This window comes from Mchenga conophoros, linkage group LG22 (genome assembly GCF_057382185.1).
Source record: "Mchenga conophoros isolate Kocher_MC1m ecotype Shallow Benthic linkage group LG22, M_conophoros_male_GT1.1, whole genome shotgun sequence".
Lineage (NCBI taxonomy): Eukaryota > Metazoa > Chordata > Actinopteri > Cichliformes > Cichlidae > Mchenga > Mchenga conophoros.
In genome coordinates this window covers 3,212,490-3,230,215 of record NC_140546.1, presented here as the reverse complement: position 1 = coordinate 3,230,215, position 17,726 = coordinate 3,212,490, and the positions used below count along the sequence as shown (strand labels likewise).

Sequence of the window (17,726 nt, the reverse complement as noted above, 5' to 3'; positions counted from 1 at the left end):
AAATAACTTGCTTTGTATAATTCATTTCCAGGATGGATGCACTGATATGTCAGCTCTAATATGGTTTTTGGTGGATTTTGAGCTTTGCATATGAGGAGCATATGGCATCCTGTGTATCACGTCCAGGGTTTTCCCTGGCTCAGTGTTGCCTCACAGTTACTGTCCAGGGTTCAAACCCTTCTGTCTGGAGGCTGAATCCTTTTCTGTTATTGGACAGTTTTTCTCCAGTTTGTCCCGACAGCTGAGAACCAAGTTCACCGTTTCTGTTTTGAGCCAAGCGACTGTAACGAGAGATTCTTAATCTGAGCAGTTTCACTTTCTGGTTAAATAAAGGTTTAAAAACATGTGTAACCATGATTGGTTTACATGTTAACACCAAACATAATTAAGCTCCACGTAAAGAAAACCGTTAAATATTTTATCACAGCGCTTGTGATTTTCATTTGAGTACAGAAAATTTTAATGTGCAGGAAAACTGTGACGTTAAAGTTTTGTGCTTGCTCATTGTTCAGATAGTTCAGCTGTTACTTTATTTTTCATAAAGATGATTCTTGGCTTACTGCCCATGAAAGGGCTTATCGACAACCACAACAAAGTGCATAAACTGGTGTCTTATAGTTGGTATTGGTGTAGTTCTTTGGTTACATTGTTGCTACAGTGGACTAACACGAAGCACCACAACGATTCTATTTGAAGTGTTTCACAGTTCTAACATTAAAGGAACATCTGTATCTGCAGTATCTGTGTATAACTGTGTGCCACAGCTGGACTGGATGATCCACTGAGTCCAATTAAAATGCATTACAGTGTGACTCTGCTGCTCATGTGGGTTTGAAGTAGATGATGGTGGTTTTCACAGTGTGGCTGCTGTCCATTGAAACGATCCTCCCGTGTAGATGAAAACAGCAGGAGCTGTACGGATGTGGCTTCTTATCCTGCTGGCAGGAGCTTTTTTTTTTTTTTTTTTTTTTTTTAACTCCTCAGACTTTCCCTTGAGAACGATGCTGAGAGCAACTCTCTGGAAAGAAATGAGATGAAACCAATAAGAACGATTGACCGCATTACTTCTGGATGATGTCACGTTTCTTAAAGGATTTGCTGGGCGATAGAGGCAGCTGAAGTTTTTTTTTTAAATATTTTCTAAACTGTTTTGATGAGCAAAAACAAAGCTTTATTCACATGTTTGGATTTCTGCTCGTGCATTTTTGGCCGCAGAGATGGCGTGGGATTGTGGAACTTCCACTCACTCACACACTGTGAGCATTAACTTCATTGCTGATTATTAATCTAAAAGACTGATCCATAACTGCATTTTAAAGGTGATAGTAGTCTAACAGTAGAGTTTTGTAGACAGTGATACTGGATGTTACTAAAATATTTATTTGTGTTATTAATGAGGTGATTGAACATCTTACCAGCTTCTTCAACATCACCATCCTCTTTAATGGCTGCTCACTGCTGTAGCTGTTTAAAATACTGGTGCAACTTTACTGGCAGTGACCGCAGAGAAGTTCTCTGTTAGGAGCTCATTTTAGCACTGCGAGTCCTAAAGGTAGAGACGATGCATTCTTTTATTTTCTTCTAACTCACTCTGCTAGAAGCTACCGTTAGCTTTAAGCTTTTTTGTGAACTTTATAAAACAAGGTGAGGTAGCAGTCTGAGAGATCAGTGACTTATAACAGGCCATTTGTCATGATACCTGAAACCACCAGGAGTAAACATGAGGATTTAAAGGAGTAAAACGTGTCCTAAGGTCAGCACTCTGCGGCTCAGATGATGCAGATGTTTGTGCATCGGCAGTGGGAGGACAGATCAGTGTTGGACTGTTGTTGTGCATTGGCAGCAAGTGTCACTGTGATGTGCTTCTTCCCGAACAACACATTCTGCTGTTTGGGGATATTGATTTAAAGCCACAGCTTTGTGAGTGTGTACTGCACAGAGCCTGGAGGCTAGGGTGTTTAAAAGAATCCAAACCCAGGTTTAGCTTTAGGAATTAGCAAATATCCAAAGTTGCAAATCCTTTGAAGAGGAAACAAAGGTGTTGGCACGCTTAATTAAACTAACTGAATGCAAACAGAGGGGCTTCTCTGCCACCAGCAGCAGAGTTTTGAGCATTTATTGGAGAAGCTTTTGTATTGCATATAACAGTACTGTTACACATTATAGTACATAATAATACCATAGTCTATGTGCATCACAGAAATGTAAGTACATGCCACTGCTGCTGCTTTTCCTCACTTTCATAGCGCTGACAATGTTTAGACTTTTTGCAAAGTGATAAAAATAAACACTGGGTGAGAGGCGAGAACAGTTATCTGCTGTACTCCTCGTGCTGGCTGTCAGAGCAAATAAATAAACTTGAGGCGAAGGATGCTTCACTGTGGCGTGAACGAACCACAAGTTAGTTCTGGAGACTTCTCTCTGTCCTGTGTTTCAGTCCAGAGTGAAAATCTCACTTTATATTGTGTTGTTCTCTACACCGGGAAACAACAAATGGCACTTATGTAGTCATCTTCAGGAACATTACTCATGACCTCGCACTTAACTAGGCGTTGTGGATAACCATCATCTCACAAAGAAAAACCACACCGTTGTTTCGTTCTGGTATTTTATTTCACATTGGATGCATGGCATGGATTTTATGAAAGAATGAATGAAAAACAAGACACAAAATCTCATGTGTAAGCTGACATATGTAAACATTTTTTTTACAATTAGAAAATTCTATGACCTATAAACATCAGGCTGTATTTCCTTATCATACAAAGTAAAGCAAAACTAAACATGCTAACGTTAGCTAACGTATAAACAGTCGCAAGTAACTCACGACAGTTGGCACCAAACACACGCTTGTAAAGATACAACATTACTGCCAACTTACAGACGGTTTTGGCTTAGGACACAGCATAGGCAGGCACAGGAGTAGATAATTATCCTTCTACCGTTAGACAGGAAGTAGTGAGATGCCCCGCTTCTGGTAGGATGTCAAAATAAAACAGACAGTGTAAAAATGCCCCCCAAAACAAATACTGTATGAACCTATTTATCACCACATAATATCTCGGGCGACCCTTGAGGAGCCAGAACATTACTTTTACTTCACCTGTTGGTCCTCTGCCCGCACACGAGCACGATCAGTCTGCATAAAGATTTTCTATTTAGCAAAAGTCAGAATTTTCCTGTTATTTTTCCCATTTCATAAACAAAAATATATTTAAAGTTTGACTAATTGAAACTTCGTTAGTAAAAAAAAAAAAGAAGCCACCATCAGGTTTGTCTGAACAAAGACTGAAAGAATTCTGAGGGGAACGTTTCAGTATTTTGCATTTTCCTCATTCAGAGCGCACTCGGGGGTCAGACTGAAAAGTGTGACGGACGTTTCCTTCACATGAATGCAGAGCAGAGCGCTCTGTTTATGGTGCTGCTCAGTGAACCTGCCTGATGGATTGACGTGACCTCCATACGCTTCAGTTTATAATTTGTCTCTGTGCACTGAGTTTGCGACACATACAGCGAACCAGCACGTAGACCAGGCAATGAATGGGTCACACTCGGGGTCTGCTGTGCATTTCGGTCTTTTTTATCAAATAATTTGGCCAGATGAACAAAATCATACAACACCAAACTGCTTTTAAGTAGCCGTGTGGTTTCTTCCTTAAGCAACCAGACAAACCCAGACGTGCATGAGAGCGAGAGCTACTTCAGGAACCTCTGTCTTAAATTTGCTCAACATATCATGACATAATTTTGAGCCTATATTGCCCACCCGTGTTGCTGATACAGATTTTGATGCAGCTTTTATATAAACATATATATTACCATACCAGCTGTGCTAAACTGCTAGTAAAATATCCCCTGATCTCAGAGAAGTCTTTTTAGAGGCTAATGCGTCTAAGGCTTTCTTTTCTCCAGGTTTGAGCACATTTCCCACCGGTGACACCTGCAGTGAATTCAAGAAGTGCAAATCTTCAGGGAGTTAATTAGTGGGATTAGGACACGTGGAGTGTCGCTGCAGCAAACATGGGGGGGGGGGGGGGATTTCTTGTTTGTTTGCCTACAAATTCTGCTTATTAATGCACAATATCAATGCTCCCTCACTTCAGACATCAGCTTAGTGCTGGATGGAGGCAGCTCTGATTACATATTGGCTTAAAAAGATGAAACTAGAAGAAGCTGTAGTCATAGACTGTATATGAAGGATGGACTGTGTGTAACCAAAAAGCAAACAGTTCTAAAAATGTTGCAAGTTTTTTACATATTTATGTATGTATCTGTATGTATCTGTTTATTACTATAAACAGACTATAAATAGTCTGTTTATAGGAGTTTATAGGAGGACTATAAATACCTTGGAGTACACATTGACAATAAACTGGACTGGGCTAAAAACACCACAGCACTTTACAGGAAGGGCCAGAGTCGTCTCTATTTTTTGAGGCGACTGAGGTCCTTCAACATCTGCCAGAAAATGCTGAGGATTTTCTATGAGTCTGTGGTGGCCAGTGCGATCCTCTATGCTGTTGCATGCTGGGGGAGCAGGCTGAGGGTCGCAGATGCCAACAGACTTAATAAACTGATCCGTAAGGCCAGCAATGTTGTGGGGATGGAGCTGGACTCCCTCAAGGTGGTGTCGGAGAGGCGGATGCTGTCCAAGATAAAGACAATGTTGGATAACACCTCCCACCCACTCCATGACATGCTGGTCAGTCACAGGAGCTCGTTCAGTGAGAGACTGAGATTACCCATGATGCACCACTGAACGACACAGGAAATCATTCCTGCCTGTGGCTCCCTGTACAACTCATCCACTTAACACACTGTTTGCTGCTACAGCTACACATGTTTCTTTTCCAACTATTTATTTATGAGTGACTTATGTATGTATGTATGTATATATATGTATATATTGTACTATTCTTAGTTAGTGTATTGTCTGTCTTGTCTTAATGTTGGTTTAAAATGGAGCACTGTAACAAAAAATAATTTCCCCCAGGGATCAATAAAGTATTCTGATTCTGATTCTGATTATTATAGGGATGACATCAGTTCTAAATAGAAAAATGACAAATTTGTAACAATATCCTCAGAGTACAAGGTCACATTTAATTTGTAAAGGATCCGTTGTATGTAATAACTTTTATTAATCATTTAACTCAGCGGTCTCCAACCCCCAGGCCACGGAGCGGCACCAGGCCGCGAGAGTTGAGACTCAGGTGTGAAATCCATGGTTTTCAGGGTTTTTATCATTAACTCGGTTTCCCTGGGTCTTCTCCTGTGTGTTATGAATAAATCTTCCTTTTTTTTGGTACCGATACCGGTTTTATTTTGTTGTATTTATCCGCGACACCTTAAAGGCTGGTCTGTGAAAATATTGTCGGACATAAACCGGTCCGTGGCGCAAAAAAGATTCAGGAGCGCTGATTTAACTAGACACTACATGTGTAGTATAGTCGACCTAAGGCCTCCTTTTCATAGTTTTTCATCTTTCTTTCTTCTCATATCTGTTCTCCATCATTTACAGTCTTTGAAAAATAGACAAACAAATCATCCAGACTAATACTGGATTACAGATTACATGGATGTAAGTGTATTTGTCAAATGGTTCATGGCAGAGAATGAGGCAGAGCTCATAGTAGTGCAGCCATCAGTCACAGCCACCAGGTCTAACAGATTTTAAGATTTTCTTCTTCTACTTATATTTATATATTATTCTCCATTCAACATACATAATGTATGATAACACCAAATCCTTACTGCTGGCAAAGGCCATCAACAAACATCCAGAATTTTATTATAGAACTTATAAACAAAGACATTTGATAGTGAAAATGAATAATTGATGATATTCTGATGGTTCATTTCTGTGTTGATGGTTTCTTTTGAGGAAATAAATGTTTTGACAGCACTAGTATGACAGACAGCGCTGTGTGCACATGTCCACGTGCTCATCCACTCGATCGCGCCCTGCAGGGTGCCAGCCCTCCTCTGGAACTTGTCAGCCTCTCTGTGGACATGAGTGTGTAGCGTGTCATTTCCTCTGAGATTTGAGGCCGATGAACACTCTGTTGAAGAAGTGGTTTGAGGTGCTGTTGAGTGGCACATAAATTAGGCCCTCGCTTAAAAACTCGAGCTGCCTCCTTATATCAGCGCCCCCGCCTGCCAGGCCCACATCATATCGCTTTCAGCTGAGCCCAAAGTAGCCCGTCACGCAGGGAGATTGAGATGAATCGTCTCCTCTGACAAAGCTGACAATTACACAAACAGAGCGCGAGAGAAGAAGAACAGCAGGGCGGAGAAATGCAGAACGAAGGAAGGCTGAGAGCTGTGAAGAGACCCAGTCAGCTGCAAACAGAAAGCAGTAAATAAAGTAAAATAAAGATAAATTAAAAATCCTCAAGGACGAGCAGAGCTCCAGATTATGTGATTATTCTGTTTTATTATTAGAAAAACTGTGTGGCAGCTTTGAAATGGAACAAAGAAAGAAAACTGATGACTCGTCACATAAATGAGATTAATGATAACAGTCTGCAGGAGAACCGCTGAGCTGAGTGAAATCATTAAACCACACGCACATCAGACTTCATTATCACTGGTCATTAAGTGTCTGGATACACATCAGCTTTTCATGTCACTTAATCAATGCTTATTTTGCTCTTTCATATTCTGTGATTGTAGTAATTATAGTGGACGGGGTGTTTGCAGGAGCCTAAAATACTAGGGGTGCAACGATACTCGTATCGATATTGAACCGTTCGATACAGTGCTTTCGGTTCGGTACGCATATGTATCGAACAATACAACATTTTTAATTTATTTTATCAACTTTCCTTCTGACGATGCTGTCTGTGTGGAGCGCTCAGTGGATCTGCGCTCGACAGTGCAGCCTAGGTGGAGTAGCCGAACGCAGATCCACTGAGCGCAGGGCAAGCTAGCGAGACAGAAGTTAAGCTCTCCTTGCAACATGGCAAATTGAACCTCCCCCACCCTCATTCAGATCTGGCCTTTGGAACTATTTTGATTTTCATGTGACGTATGACCCTGAAGGTAAGCGCGTCATGGACTAAAGTAAAACAGTATGTTGGATGTGCCACGCAATGCTCAATTACATGGGTGGGAACTACTGCGTTAGCGCAGTTAGCTCGTGAACGTGTTGACGTCGTCCAGCCCCACGCACGGGGCGATCGGCGGTAGCTCGTTAACGGAGATTTGCCGTGTTGTGGCGTTAACGTCATTTCAGATTAACGCTGACAGCACTAGTGGGAACACAACAAATATGACTGCACATTTACTCCGACATCATCCTAGTGCAAAGACAAGTGGAAGCAGACAAAAACAACAAGCACCATGCTACAAACTTTACCCGAGTCATTTAGACAGCCGTTAGCACAGGATTCTCCTTATGGGGACCTGATATGTTTAATATGCTGCTGAGAATATAGCCCAGAAGAAGCGGATAGTAGAGCTTTTATTTTGAAAGAGCCATTTCTCTGTAATTAACTCTTTTCCAAAGATGAGTGATTCCTCCATCAGATTTATTTATTTTTATTACTTTGTTGTTTCAGCAACATTGAATTTAAAAACTGTACTTTTGTGTTAAAATATATATTTATAATTTTAATAAATGACAAATTAAAAAGGCATGAACATTTTTTTGTATCGAAAAAATATCGAACCGTGAATTTTGTGTATTGTTGCAGCCCTATAAAATACACACTTAGTGGTTGTATTGAATCTTAAGTGTAGCAGCTTCTCTTTGAAGTTTAATGTAAAACCTCTTGAATGTAACTTTATACCTGTGGACATCTGCATGTTGTTTCAAAGCCGTGTCAGCTGTAAGAGGGGAAGTTCACAACAGAGCTCTGCCTGGAGACTGTTTTATTTCCAAAGTAGAGAAAACTGAAGGAAACTGCTTCACTGCTGAGTGTACGCCTCCGGTCCTTCGCTTACACAGCAGAGATGCACCAGCTTATTGTGCCGGCCTCTGGCAGCGGAGGTCGGCTCACGCCACAAAGCCAAGAAGGATGTGTGAGAGCTGCAGGTCCGCAGGCTGGACGCTTCCAGTTTCAACTTTTCAGTTTCAATTTTTTTGGGAAAAAATGCACGAAAATACTCCAAAACATACTTTTAGAGAGAGATGGTTTTCACCAGCTGATTCAGTCAGACGGTTTCAGTGTCGTCGTTCACCACACTCAGCTCATGTCAGGTGAAGAATTTGGAGTCTGGAGGGTCTTTAGCGTGGAACTATTTAGACCCCAGGCTGAAAATGGGGATGAGGTTGCTTTAAAACGACCGATGCCAAACTGACACCACCAATTATTTTTCCTCTGCGTGAGCAGCAAAGTTTCTAATATAAAGAAACCTCTGAGTGACGGTTGATGAGCCGCCAGGTTGCTGATGGAGGAGAAGCAGTTGGCCGGAGGTTGGTGTTAATTTCCCTTTCTGCTCTGTGTGTGTGTGAGAGAGAGAGAGAGACATAACAGCCCGCATCCTTGATAGGACGGTCTCTCTTCTCTCTTCAATTAAAAAGTTTGTGTGTGTGTGTGTGCATCTTTTTGCTACATGCGCACACGGACTATGGTAAATGGCCTGTATTTGTATAGCGCTTTACTAGTCTCTAAGGACCCCAAAGCGCTTTACACATTCAGTCATTCACACACTGGTGATGGCAGCTACATTGTAGCCACAGCCACCCTGGGGCGCACTGACAGAGGCGAGGCTGCCGGACACTAGCGCCACCGGGCCCTCTGACCACCACCAGTAGGTAACGGGTGTCTTGCCCAAGGACACTGTCCGAGCCGGGGCTCGAACCGGCAACCTTCCGATTACAAGACGAACTCCCAACTCTTGAGCCACGATCGCCCTGTATTTGACAAATAGCGTGGAGCAGATGAGAAAACCGAGCAGCAGATTTCTGTTTGCTGCTCCTCTTCAGCGTGTTGGACAGAGCTCCTGGTGGCTGTCCTTGTCCTGCACCCTCGGTGAGATCGGCGTAGCCCGACGTGAGCAGCTTCTCCACCTGCTGCACAAATGCGTTCCCCTGCAGCTTACAGCAGGTCACCAGAGCAGGAAAAAGACTCGAGGCCGTCGGCTCTTTGCGTTTGTCCTTTACCTTTCAGCATGACTGTGCTCTTGCACAAAGCCAAGGTTTTAGTTTTTTGTTGGCTTGTGCAGCGCTCTGACCTCCTGTGGGTGAACTCCAATGCTGCCAGTGTTCCCAGTATGAAAGTTTCTGGGAGAAAGAAAATGAACAATCTGTTTGATTTTGGAGCCAATCCTGAGGATTTCATCTCACACAAAATATGAGAGTAAGCATTTGTCTTATTTTCACTGTGCCAGTGGAAACATTTCACTGAAAGTGTTCAAGGTTGAAGTTTTGAAGGAGCACAAAAGATGCTCAAAAATGCAAATGCATGAATAAATATCCTGATTTCCACTTTTGGGTGGATTTAGCTCTGTACCTTCAGAGCTGCACACTGTTGATAAGTGGAGTGCACAAGTGCATTATCTGCCACAGCAATAGATTAATGTGGGTAAATGCACTTTGGTACATAAATCCCTCTCTGAGTCCAGCTGTGGCTGTGAAACGATGTCATCTGTGGTGATTATTTATATTTACTTGTGTCTGCGGCGTCGGCTGTGTGTTTGTCAGGCGTGTCGCAGGAAGCATTTCCACGCTGTTAATCAGCAGTGTGACAGCAGACAGATGATGCTGCATCTGCTGAAGTCTAATTATGTGTACGCAGACAAACACACACAGTCAGCTTATGTTTGATTTAATCACACACTGACACACTGTGTTCCACTCACACTGCTGTCATTAGCAGCTTTATGAGATACCCTGCAGCAGAAACACTCGAGAGCTGAACTCTTCAGCGTTTACTCATCTGACTCCAAATCTGCAGCTATTGGCAGATTGTACAGTGATATTAATTTTTCGCTTGCATCAGGCAGACCTATTTCTGGACGTTTTCCCAGGAGTCGCAGTGTTTGTACTCACACTGCAGGCGCAAGGAAGTCAAAATGAAAAAGAGTGAAAATGAGTTGTTCGCTCTTTGTGGCCTAAAAAAGAAAGACACAAAGTCACCAGTACAGCGGCTGCACGAGGCTGCGGTCCTCCCCACACGCCAGGAGGCAAAATGATTTGAAGGCTGGGAAAATAGAGGTTAGTTCTTAGATGCTTGCTGCTGGGAGGAATGTAAAGTTTGGTTCAAGAGGAGAACAGCAAAGGTTCTGTCAGCTCTAATGTAAAAGACCCTGAAGCTGTTTTCACACAGAGTATTTCAGGTCAGAGGAAATGTTTCATCTTTGGTTTGTTTCTGTTGTTTTAATCTTTAATATTTCTGCGTTCAGAAACATTAATGATGAGTTCAGAGTCGTGCTGCTTTTCAGGAACGTTTTAGTTCCACAAATTCAAACCTGTGAGTTTCCAAGTGTCAGAGCAAACGCTTTGTTCCTGTATTGTTACTTTTATTGTGAAAAATGGTGCTTAATGTAAGTAACAGTCCATTTTATCTCTAACTTGGATTTTCCTTTGACACGTACACTCTGCATGAATGCAAAATCCCAACTAGTCTGCAGACTTACCTGCAGATTTATCGGCCACCTCAGCAATGCTCTGTCACGCTCTGCTTCTGATGTGGGCTCTGGATCTAATCTCACCCGCTCGAGACTCTGCTCGAGTCGCTTTGGCTTACAGTGCCATCAAATTGCACTCAGAAGCTGCTCTCTGCTCCATGTCGTTTGAAATGGCTCCAGAGCAAAGCTGCACTCAGCTGAGGAAGAGGGCAGGAAGTCAGCAGCATTCTCAAACACTTCTGCTGATTTTTAGTCGAGTCGTCACAGACGTGTTCCCAGCGTGTTCCCAGCGTGTTCCCAGCGTGTTCCCAGCGTGTTCCCAGCGTGTTCCCAGCGTGTTCCCAGCGTGTTCCCAGTGTGTTCCCAGCGTGTTCCCAGCGTGTTCCCAGCGTGTTCCCAGCGTGTTCCCAGCGTGTTCCCAGCGTGTTCCCAGCGTGTTCCTGTGGTTAGCCTCTGTGGGCAGCTCAGCTGCCAGCTTTCAGTGTAGCCAGGGCATCTCCACACAGCAGATGGTGTTCTGTGTGCCCTCCATTGTTTATGAATGTAAACACATTACTGATGGTTTTCAGGTTGCGTTTTAATAAATGCAGTATTTATTCTGTCCTTCTCGTGGTCTGTTTCTCTGCATCCAGTCCAAGCCTGCACAAACTCAGCAGTATTACCTGAACTGCAAACGGGAACCAAAGATGTTGTGATCCTACATATTTATGTCGCACATCTGTTGACAGAGATTAAACACGGTGTACACACGTGTGGCCTTCACCCTCCCAGTTTGATGAAACTGGAGGTATCGCCCTCTGAGACACTCAAACTGAACGCTGGCCTCTCTGATTAAAGAAGTGTTGAAAGCTGCTGAGATCAAAGTGTGTTTAATGAAGGCCCAGCCTTTTACAGCAGACTGTACCGCCGTGCTCCTCAGATTAATCTGTTATAGGTTCATTGATCAGCTCTAAGATTAAAGGTCTCACTGGCTGGACCTGCTCAAAGCTTTTATTTAGTTTTGGTTAACTTTAGAGATCAATTAGTGCTTTATAATAATTAGGCTTAAGGTCAGGTTTGAGCTTTTTTTAAGTGTATCATCTGTCAGGGGAAATTATTGCTGCCAGAGCACAAAATCTGCAATTCATAATGCTGCTGAAGTACACACAGTTTATTATCATTTCTTTCTCTTTTCTCTTTGCATGGACTTCTTTAAAAGTAAAAGTGTAAATACTCACTCTATGAATTACTAATGAAGTGTGACACTCTCGATGAACACAATAAATTGTGAGACACAAGCTCCTGAGATGTTTGCATAATGAAAACTCCAGTGATTGTGTGAAGAGCGAGGCGGCCCTGCGTGCGAGTATAATCAGAACATTATCTGAATAAATCCCATCGGATTGAACCTGCAGCTCCACCAGATCCTCTCATTGACATTCAGTGGATATCCCACGCACACACACGCACACAGACACGTCAGGTATTCATATCTTGTGGGGACAGCCCCTAACCCTAACCATGAAAAATGAATACCTAACATAACCATAGCTCTCAAAAATGCCTTCAGACTCGTGGGAACCAGGATTTTGGTCCCCATAAGTATAGTAAACTTCCAATTTGTGGTCCCCACAAATATATAAATACACGCTCTCACTCTACGCCTGACGTGCTGCCTTCAGGCCTGAAAGCTGTGAACTGAAAACGTCTCCGCTGCAGCCAGACGGGCCTCTCCAGAGATGTTCCTCCACAGGAAACTTGGGTCCAATTAAACCAGAAGTTGATGTTTGCTGTCTGCACCAGTTTGAGGTCTGAAGTGCACAGTGTAACTGGTCAGAATGGGACCCCGAACGAGTGATTCCAGCGATCACAGTCTGTCTGCACGCGCCCGAGAACATGATCTCGATCGTGAGGTTGACTGAATTTAATCGGGTGAAGTTTGGGATTTTTGCAGACTTGTTCCCAGAACTACTCAACCTCAGTTATTTGTCACAAAGTACAAATGTACAAACCTGTAAGTGGAATAATTAAGTTCTTTTCTGCACACCACAACAGAGTATAACAGAACTATACGGTTGCAGACCTCATGATCAAACATTCATTCTTGTTTTACTTCTTTGACGTCTGCCTAAAAGGCCAGTGTGTAGCTGGTGTATTGTAACTAATTTGTTCTTGTTTCAACGTCTAACACACAAAAAAGTCTATTTGACTAAAACTGAGCACTGACCTGAGCGGCAGTACTTCTTCCACGCTCGCGTCCACTCCTCTGTGCAGAATGTGGTCACATGTCACCTCGACTGATTTGGTGACATTCCAGTTTATTCTGACCGAGCTGACATCAGTCTTTATATCAAAGTACTGCAGACCGGTGCTGGTGGTCGTAGCATTGTTGCATCTTTTTACGGTGTTTTAGTGTTTCTAGCAAAGGCTGCAACATTAAAACATGTAGTTATCCGGTCATGCACACCCTTAATCATAATGCCCTGCTGATGAGTCCATATGGTCAGACGAAACTTGGCAGGTACTCGGGCATCTACGCAGCGCCTCGAGCTCACCATCTGATGATATTCATGCCACTTGGACACAAGTACGTCCCAGCAAACTCACATATGCTGACAGCACAAAAAGCCGTTCAGTTGGCGGGAAACACTGCAGAATTCTCAAATATCTCAGAGTTCAGTTGGTTTTCTGGTCATTTGCTTGAATTTTAATGAGCATCAGTCAGTTCGCTTGATTGGCAGGATCACACATTTACGTCTCAGCCTCTCACCTGTCGTTCCTTTTTAATATTACACCTCCAAAATAAAGCCAGTAGTGCTTTCCATGCCTGCGAGGGATCGACTGCTGCTGTTGTAGTGGAAGCTGTCAGTGCCGATGTGTGAGAGGCTCTCCTTACACTTCAGAGGCATCCTGTTGTGTTAAAGATGAGTGAAGAGTGACATTTTGTACCTGTTACATTCCTTCACACCCTTCAGCCGAGTTACTTCCTGGATGAATGTTGTTGCTAAGGCCTGGCCTCGCTGACTGGAACGGGATTTTGTTGCTTGGCAACTTTGGCTTATTGAGCTTTCAGTGAGGAAGCAGAAGGAAGCGTCGGATCCTTCGGAGAAGCTTTAATTTGTAGACGCTGGTTTCCTCAGCTGAAGGATTTCTTTTTCTTGCAGTATGAATGTTTTTTCTTTTTCCTCGTGAGAAGTTGTTCAGAGTCAAATACAAAGGCTGGAGGTTTGTGGTAATTGGATGTTAGGTTGAATAAGGAGGGCACAGGGTTTCTTTTAGGGCTGGGCCATATTATACCGTTCACGGTAATACCGGTATAATGTTAGGCAACGATAGGAAAATGAAATATCGCGATAGAATGGGAGTAAAACGCGCATGCGCAGTGCCTTTGTTTTCATACGCACATGGCCGATTGTTGAGTGAAACAGATGAACCAGAATTGGTTTGTAAAAATGGTGCAACTTCAGTGATGTGGAACTGGTTTGGTGTTTGTCCGTCAGATACACAACAAAGCACATTTTTTTGCAGAACATGCAAGCGGCCGTTGTTATTGTCGTATTTGTCGGACTAAGATGCTCTTAAATCTGGGAGTAATCTGGGTCCTAAACTCCGTATGCTTCAGGTCAAACAACACTGCAGCATCACTTAGAGTTAAAAACTGTCTAAATTCTTTCATCTTTAATAAAACGATCAGCATTGCTGCTTTACCAGGTGTAACTATAAAGTTTAACTTCCAGGCATCCATGAAAACAAAAGTTATTACATTTAACGGAGTTAGAAGTTAGCAGGAAGCTAGCGGAAGTTAGCTCGCTAGTTTCGCTAGTTACCTAAGCATGATATTGCATGTTCTGACTGAGAGATTTCTGAAAAAAATCAAACGTACAGCTCTGCTATCACTTCCAACATAAATGAAGACAGGAAACTAAACAGCAGTGATGTTTGTAGGGTTACTGAAGTTGGGCTAGCTGGTATATAATGATGTGCTACGTGATCGCTAGCGACACAGCTATGTTAGCATAACATAAACAGTGAAGCTGGAGGACGAACACTAACACTTTTCCACTTATAAAAGTTAACGTGAAGGTTCTTCATGGTTAGAGACAAATGCAATCGCATGGCAGGATGCTGTAAACGGACCAAACTTCAGTCAGGAGAACAACTGAGATAATCCCGAGGTTAGTCATTAATATACTGCAACAACATGGGAATAGAACAGCTGCCAGAGAATTCAACATCAATGAATCAATGTTACAGAAGTGGAGGAAGCAAGAAGAATGAGTTTAATAAAGTTTGATTTATCTGACTGCTTTGTTTCGCTTAATGTGCCTTATAATCCCGTGCATTTTATGGTCCGAAAAATACGTACTGCACACTGCAGTTTAATGTTGCAAAGCACCTATTTTTAACTTCAGTGGATATTATACATGGTTATGCTCAGGATATGTCAGCCCATTTCTACTGGAAATGCCTTTTGGTTAAACTTTCAGCAAGGAATTTGCATTTGCACTGTTACATTTTTATAAAGCTTTAATGTACATAAAAACCAGCTTCTTGTTTAAGTGAAAATAAATGGAAGGTTGTCTTTTTGCGCTAGTAATGTTGTGGAGTTGTATTTTGTCTCGCATCAATTATATCGTCGGTTATATCGTTATCGCAAATTTTCAAATATATATCGTGATAAATATTTTTGGCCATATCGCCCTGCTCTAGTTTCTTTTATTCTATTTTCTCCTCTTCAACTAAACTAAGCAGCTACAGGATGTTTCTAAGATCAGGGATGTGGATCCCATCAGCCCAGTTGCTGGCACTGGTTTCCTGCATATCCAAATCAAATATTGATCATCGGTCTTGAACATTTCACTGCCCTCCCAGTTAAAACTGAACATGGAGCAACATTTAAGTTTCCATCCAGTTTACTAAATCAAACTAAAGAAGGTTATCCACAGCTCCCAGTTCTGTTGTTTTCACTCATGTTCGTGTCCATGATCTTTTATTGTTTGTGCTTTCTGATCATGTTCTGTGTGTGGCTTTAAAACGAGAAACAGAAAATGAAGGAAATAATCTTCATTTTCTTTCCCTCAGCTGATTGTTTCGGGCTGACAGAAATAAAATATTGTTCTTATTACTTCTCTTCATCTGCTTATCTTATGACAGCGGCAGAGAAAACCTGTATCTGTGATACCAGCGATACATTAATGCTGCCTCAGTCTGAGGAGGCTGCGAATCATTGTTTGTGTGAGGCTGCACACATTTAAGGATATAAACTTATTAAACAATTATTTTTGGGGAAACGAGTCTAACCTGAGGCTTCTTGCCTCACAGTCCCTCAGAGCCGAGGGTGCACAGAGAAAACTGTCTGCTCTAAGAACAGGAGAAAAACTTGGTGAAGCTAGTGTGTGAGGAGCATACAGACGCACAGGCAGAGGTCGGGAAATCGATGCGTCGCAGTAATCGACCCGCTCCTGTAATTGGACTCTGGCCGAGAGTGCGGTCTGCTCCAGTGGCACACTTCTGTCGAGTTATCTCAGCGTCTCTCGAGGGCGCTCCACACACCAGCCAGTCTGCTGCTCCTCGCACCAATTAAGGTGAGAGGACCAAACCAACACGTGAGATTAGCCAGTCTGTGGATGGACGTCAGAAAGCCGCTCTCGCAGAGTTTCAGTGAATCTGCTGGTAGTTAACTGTGGTTTTTATGCATTATTTTCATATTTGAAGCCCTTTGATACCTGAGTTTGTGGCTGTTAGAGAGCAGCAGAAACAATATCAAGTTTGGGGGGAAAAGAACGTTATTTGGAAACAGGATTTCCTTCTCGATGGCTCGGTGGTGCAGCGGTTAGCGTTGTTGCCTCACAGTAAGAAGCTTCTGTTGTGTGGAGTTCTCCCTGTGCCTCCGTTGGTTTTCTCCGAGGACTCCAGCTTTCCTCTCACCGTCCACAGGCATCAGCGTTAGCTTAGTCATTGTGAACGTGCTGTGAGTGGACACCTGTCCCTGTGTTAGTCCTGCAATGCAAGTAAATGACCAGCTGCTGTGGCTGGTGACAGACCCACCCAACTCAGAGTGGGAATCCACTGCGCAGCATACACAGCATGAGCCATAAACACAAAAGTGGCCTCGTCTTGGTGTTTTAACTCGATTTAAATTCCTTTTGGTTTATATTTGCATAAATGAAACGTGGGGTGGTGGTGTGAGCGTTTAATCATTGCACCTCACACTGATGAGCTCCATGATTAAAGTTGAAGTTCTAAAGAAGTGAATCCGTGTCTCTGACTGCGTCTCCATGCTGCTGCAGACACTTGAAGTCAAACCTCAGCAGTTAATGAGTGAAACTCTGATTTTCTCTTTGCTTTTTTTTTGTTCTCAGATGAAGTGGAGCCCTCGCCGCCGACGGCAGCCCAGATCAGATACGGTGAGAGATTAAAACAAACACACATACGTGTGCGCGCACACACACGTGTGTATTTATATGCTGCTTACCCTAACCATAACCGAACTGTGACCCTGACACTAAAACCACATTTTGGGTCTCAAAAATGCTTCAAATTTGTGAGGACTGGCTTGTGTGTCCTCACAAGTGACTGTCATTGGTCACCGGGACATTAAAAATGCATGCACAGAATCACCAATCAGACAGATTTTAATGATACTGTATAAAAAAGATGGACGTAACCGATTAAGTCTGCCTGTCCTGTGAGGGGAGGAGTGAAGAGTGGCTGCTTTCCCGACTGAGCCGAAGGACACGGCTAACGACATGTCTTTAGCTAATAAGCAGACCTTCTTTATCGTCTGTCCAACTCAAACTGGGACCAAAATTCACAAAATGAAGATAATTTTGAGCCCATGATCATGTTTACTGAGGTCATGAATCAAGCGAGCCAAAGGAGTCGCCTCCTGCTGGTGATTAGAAGGAGTGCAGGTTTAAGACACTTTGCCCTGGACTGTCTTTGTCTCGAATAGAAATATGAAGTTAAAATCAATAATTAGCTTTATTAACTATTCTGCTGTTACAGTGGATGCTGCTCTTATCAAAGATGATCAGTTAGTCTTCTTTAAAGGAAGCAGCCTTAAAAAGCAGATATTCGCAAAGCCTTGAACTGAAGGGCGTCACCGAGGCCAGGTTTAAGATGCATAAGGACTTTTTTGTCTGAGTGATGCAAAGATAATCTTACAGAGC

The 17,726-nt window shown here is 42.8% G+C and overlaps 1 protein-coding gene across 1 annotated transcript in view; it reads left to right on the top strand.

Annotated features, from left to right (window-relative positions):
• The window catches only part of tmem65 (transmembrane protein 65), a 43,572-nt gene that overhangs the window by 11,480 nt on the left and 14,366 nt on the right, over positions 1-17,726 (top strand). The window contains exon 2 of the mRNA XM_085262707.1: positions 16,917-16,961. Coding sequence (XP_085118833.1) covers positions 16,917-16,961 — 45 coding nt within the window. The remainder of the gene's footprint in view (positions 1-16,916; positions 16,962-17,726) is intronic.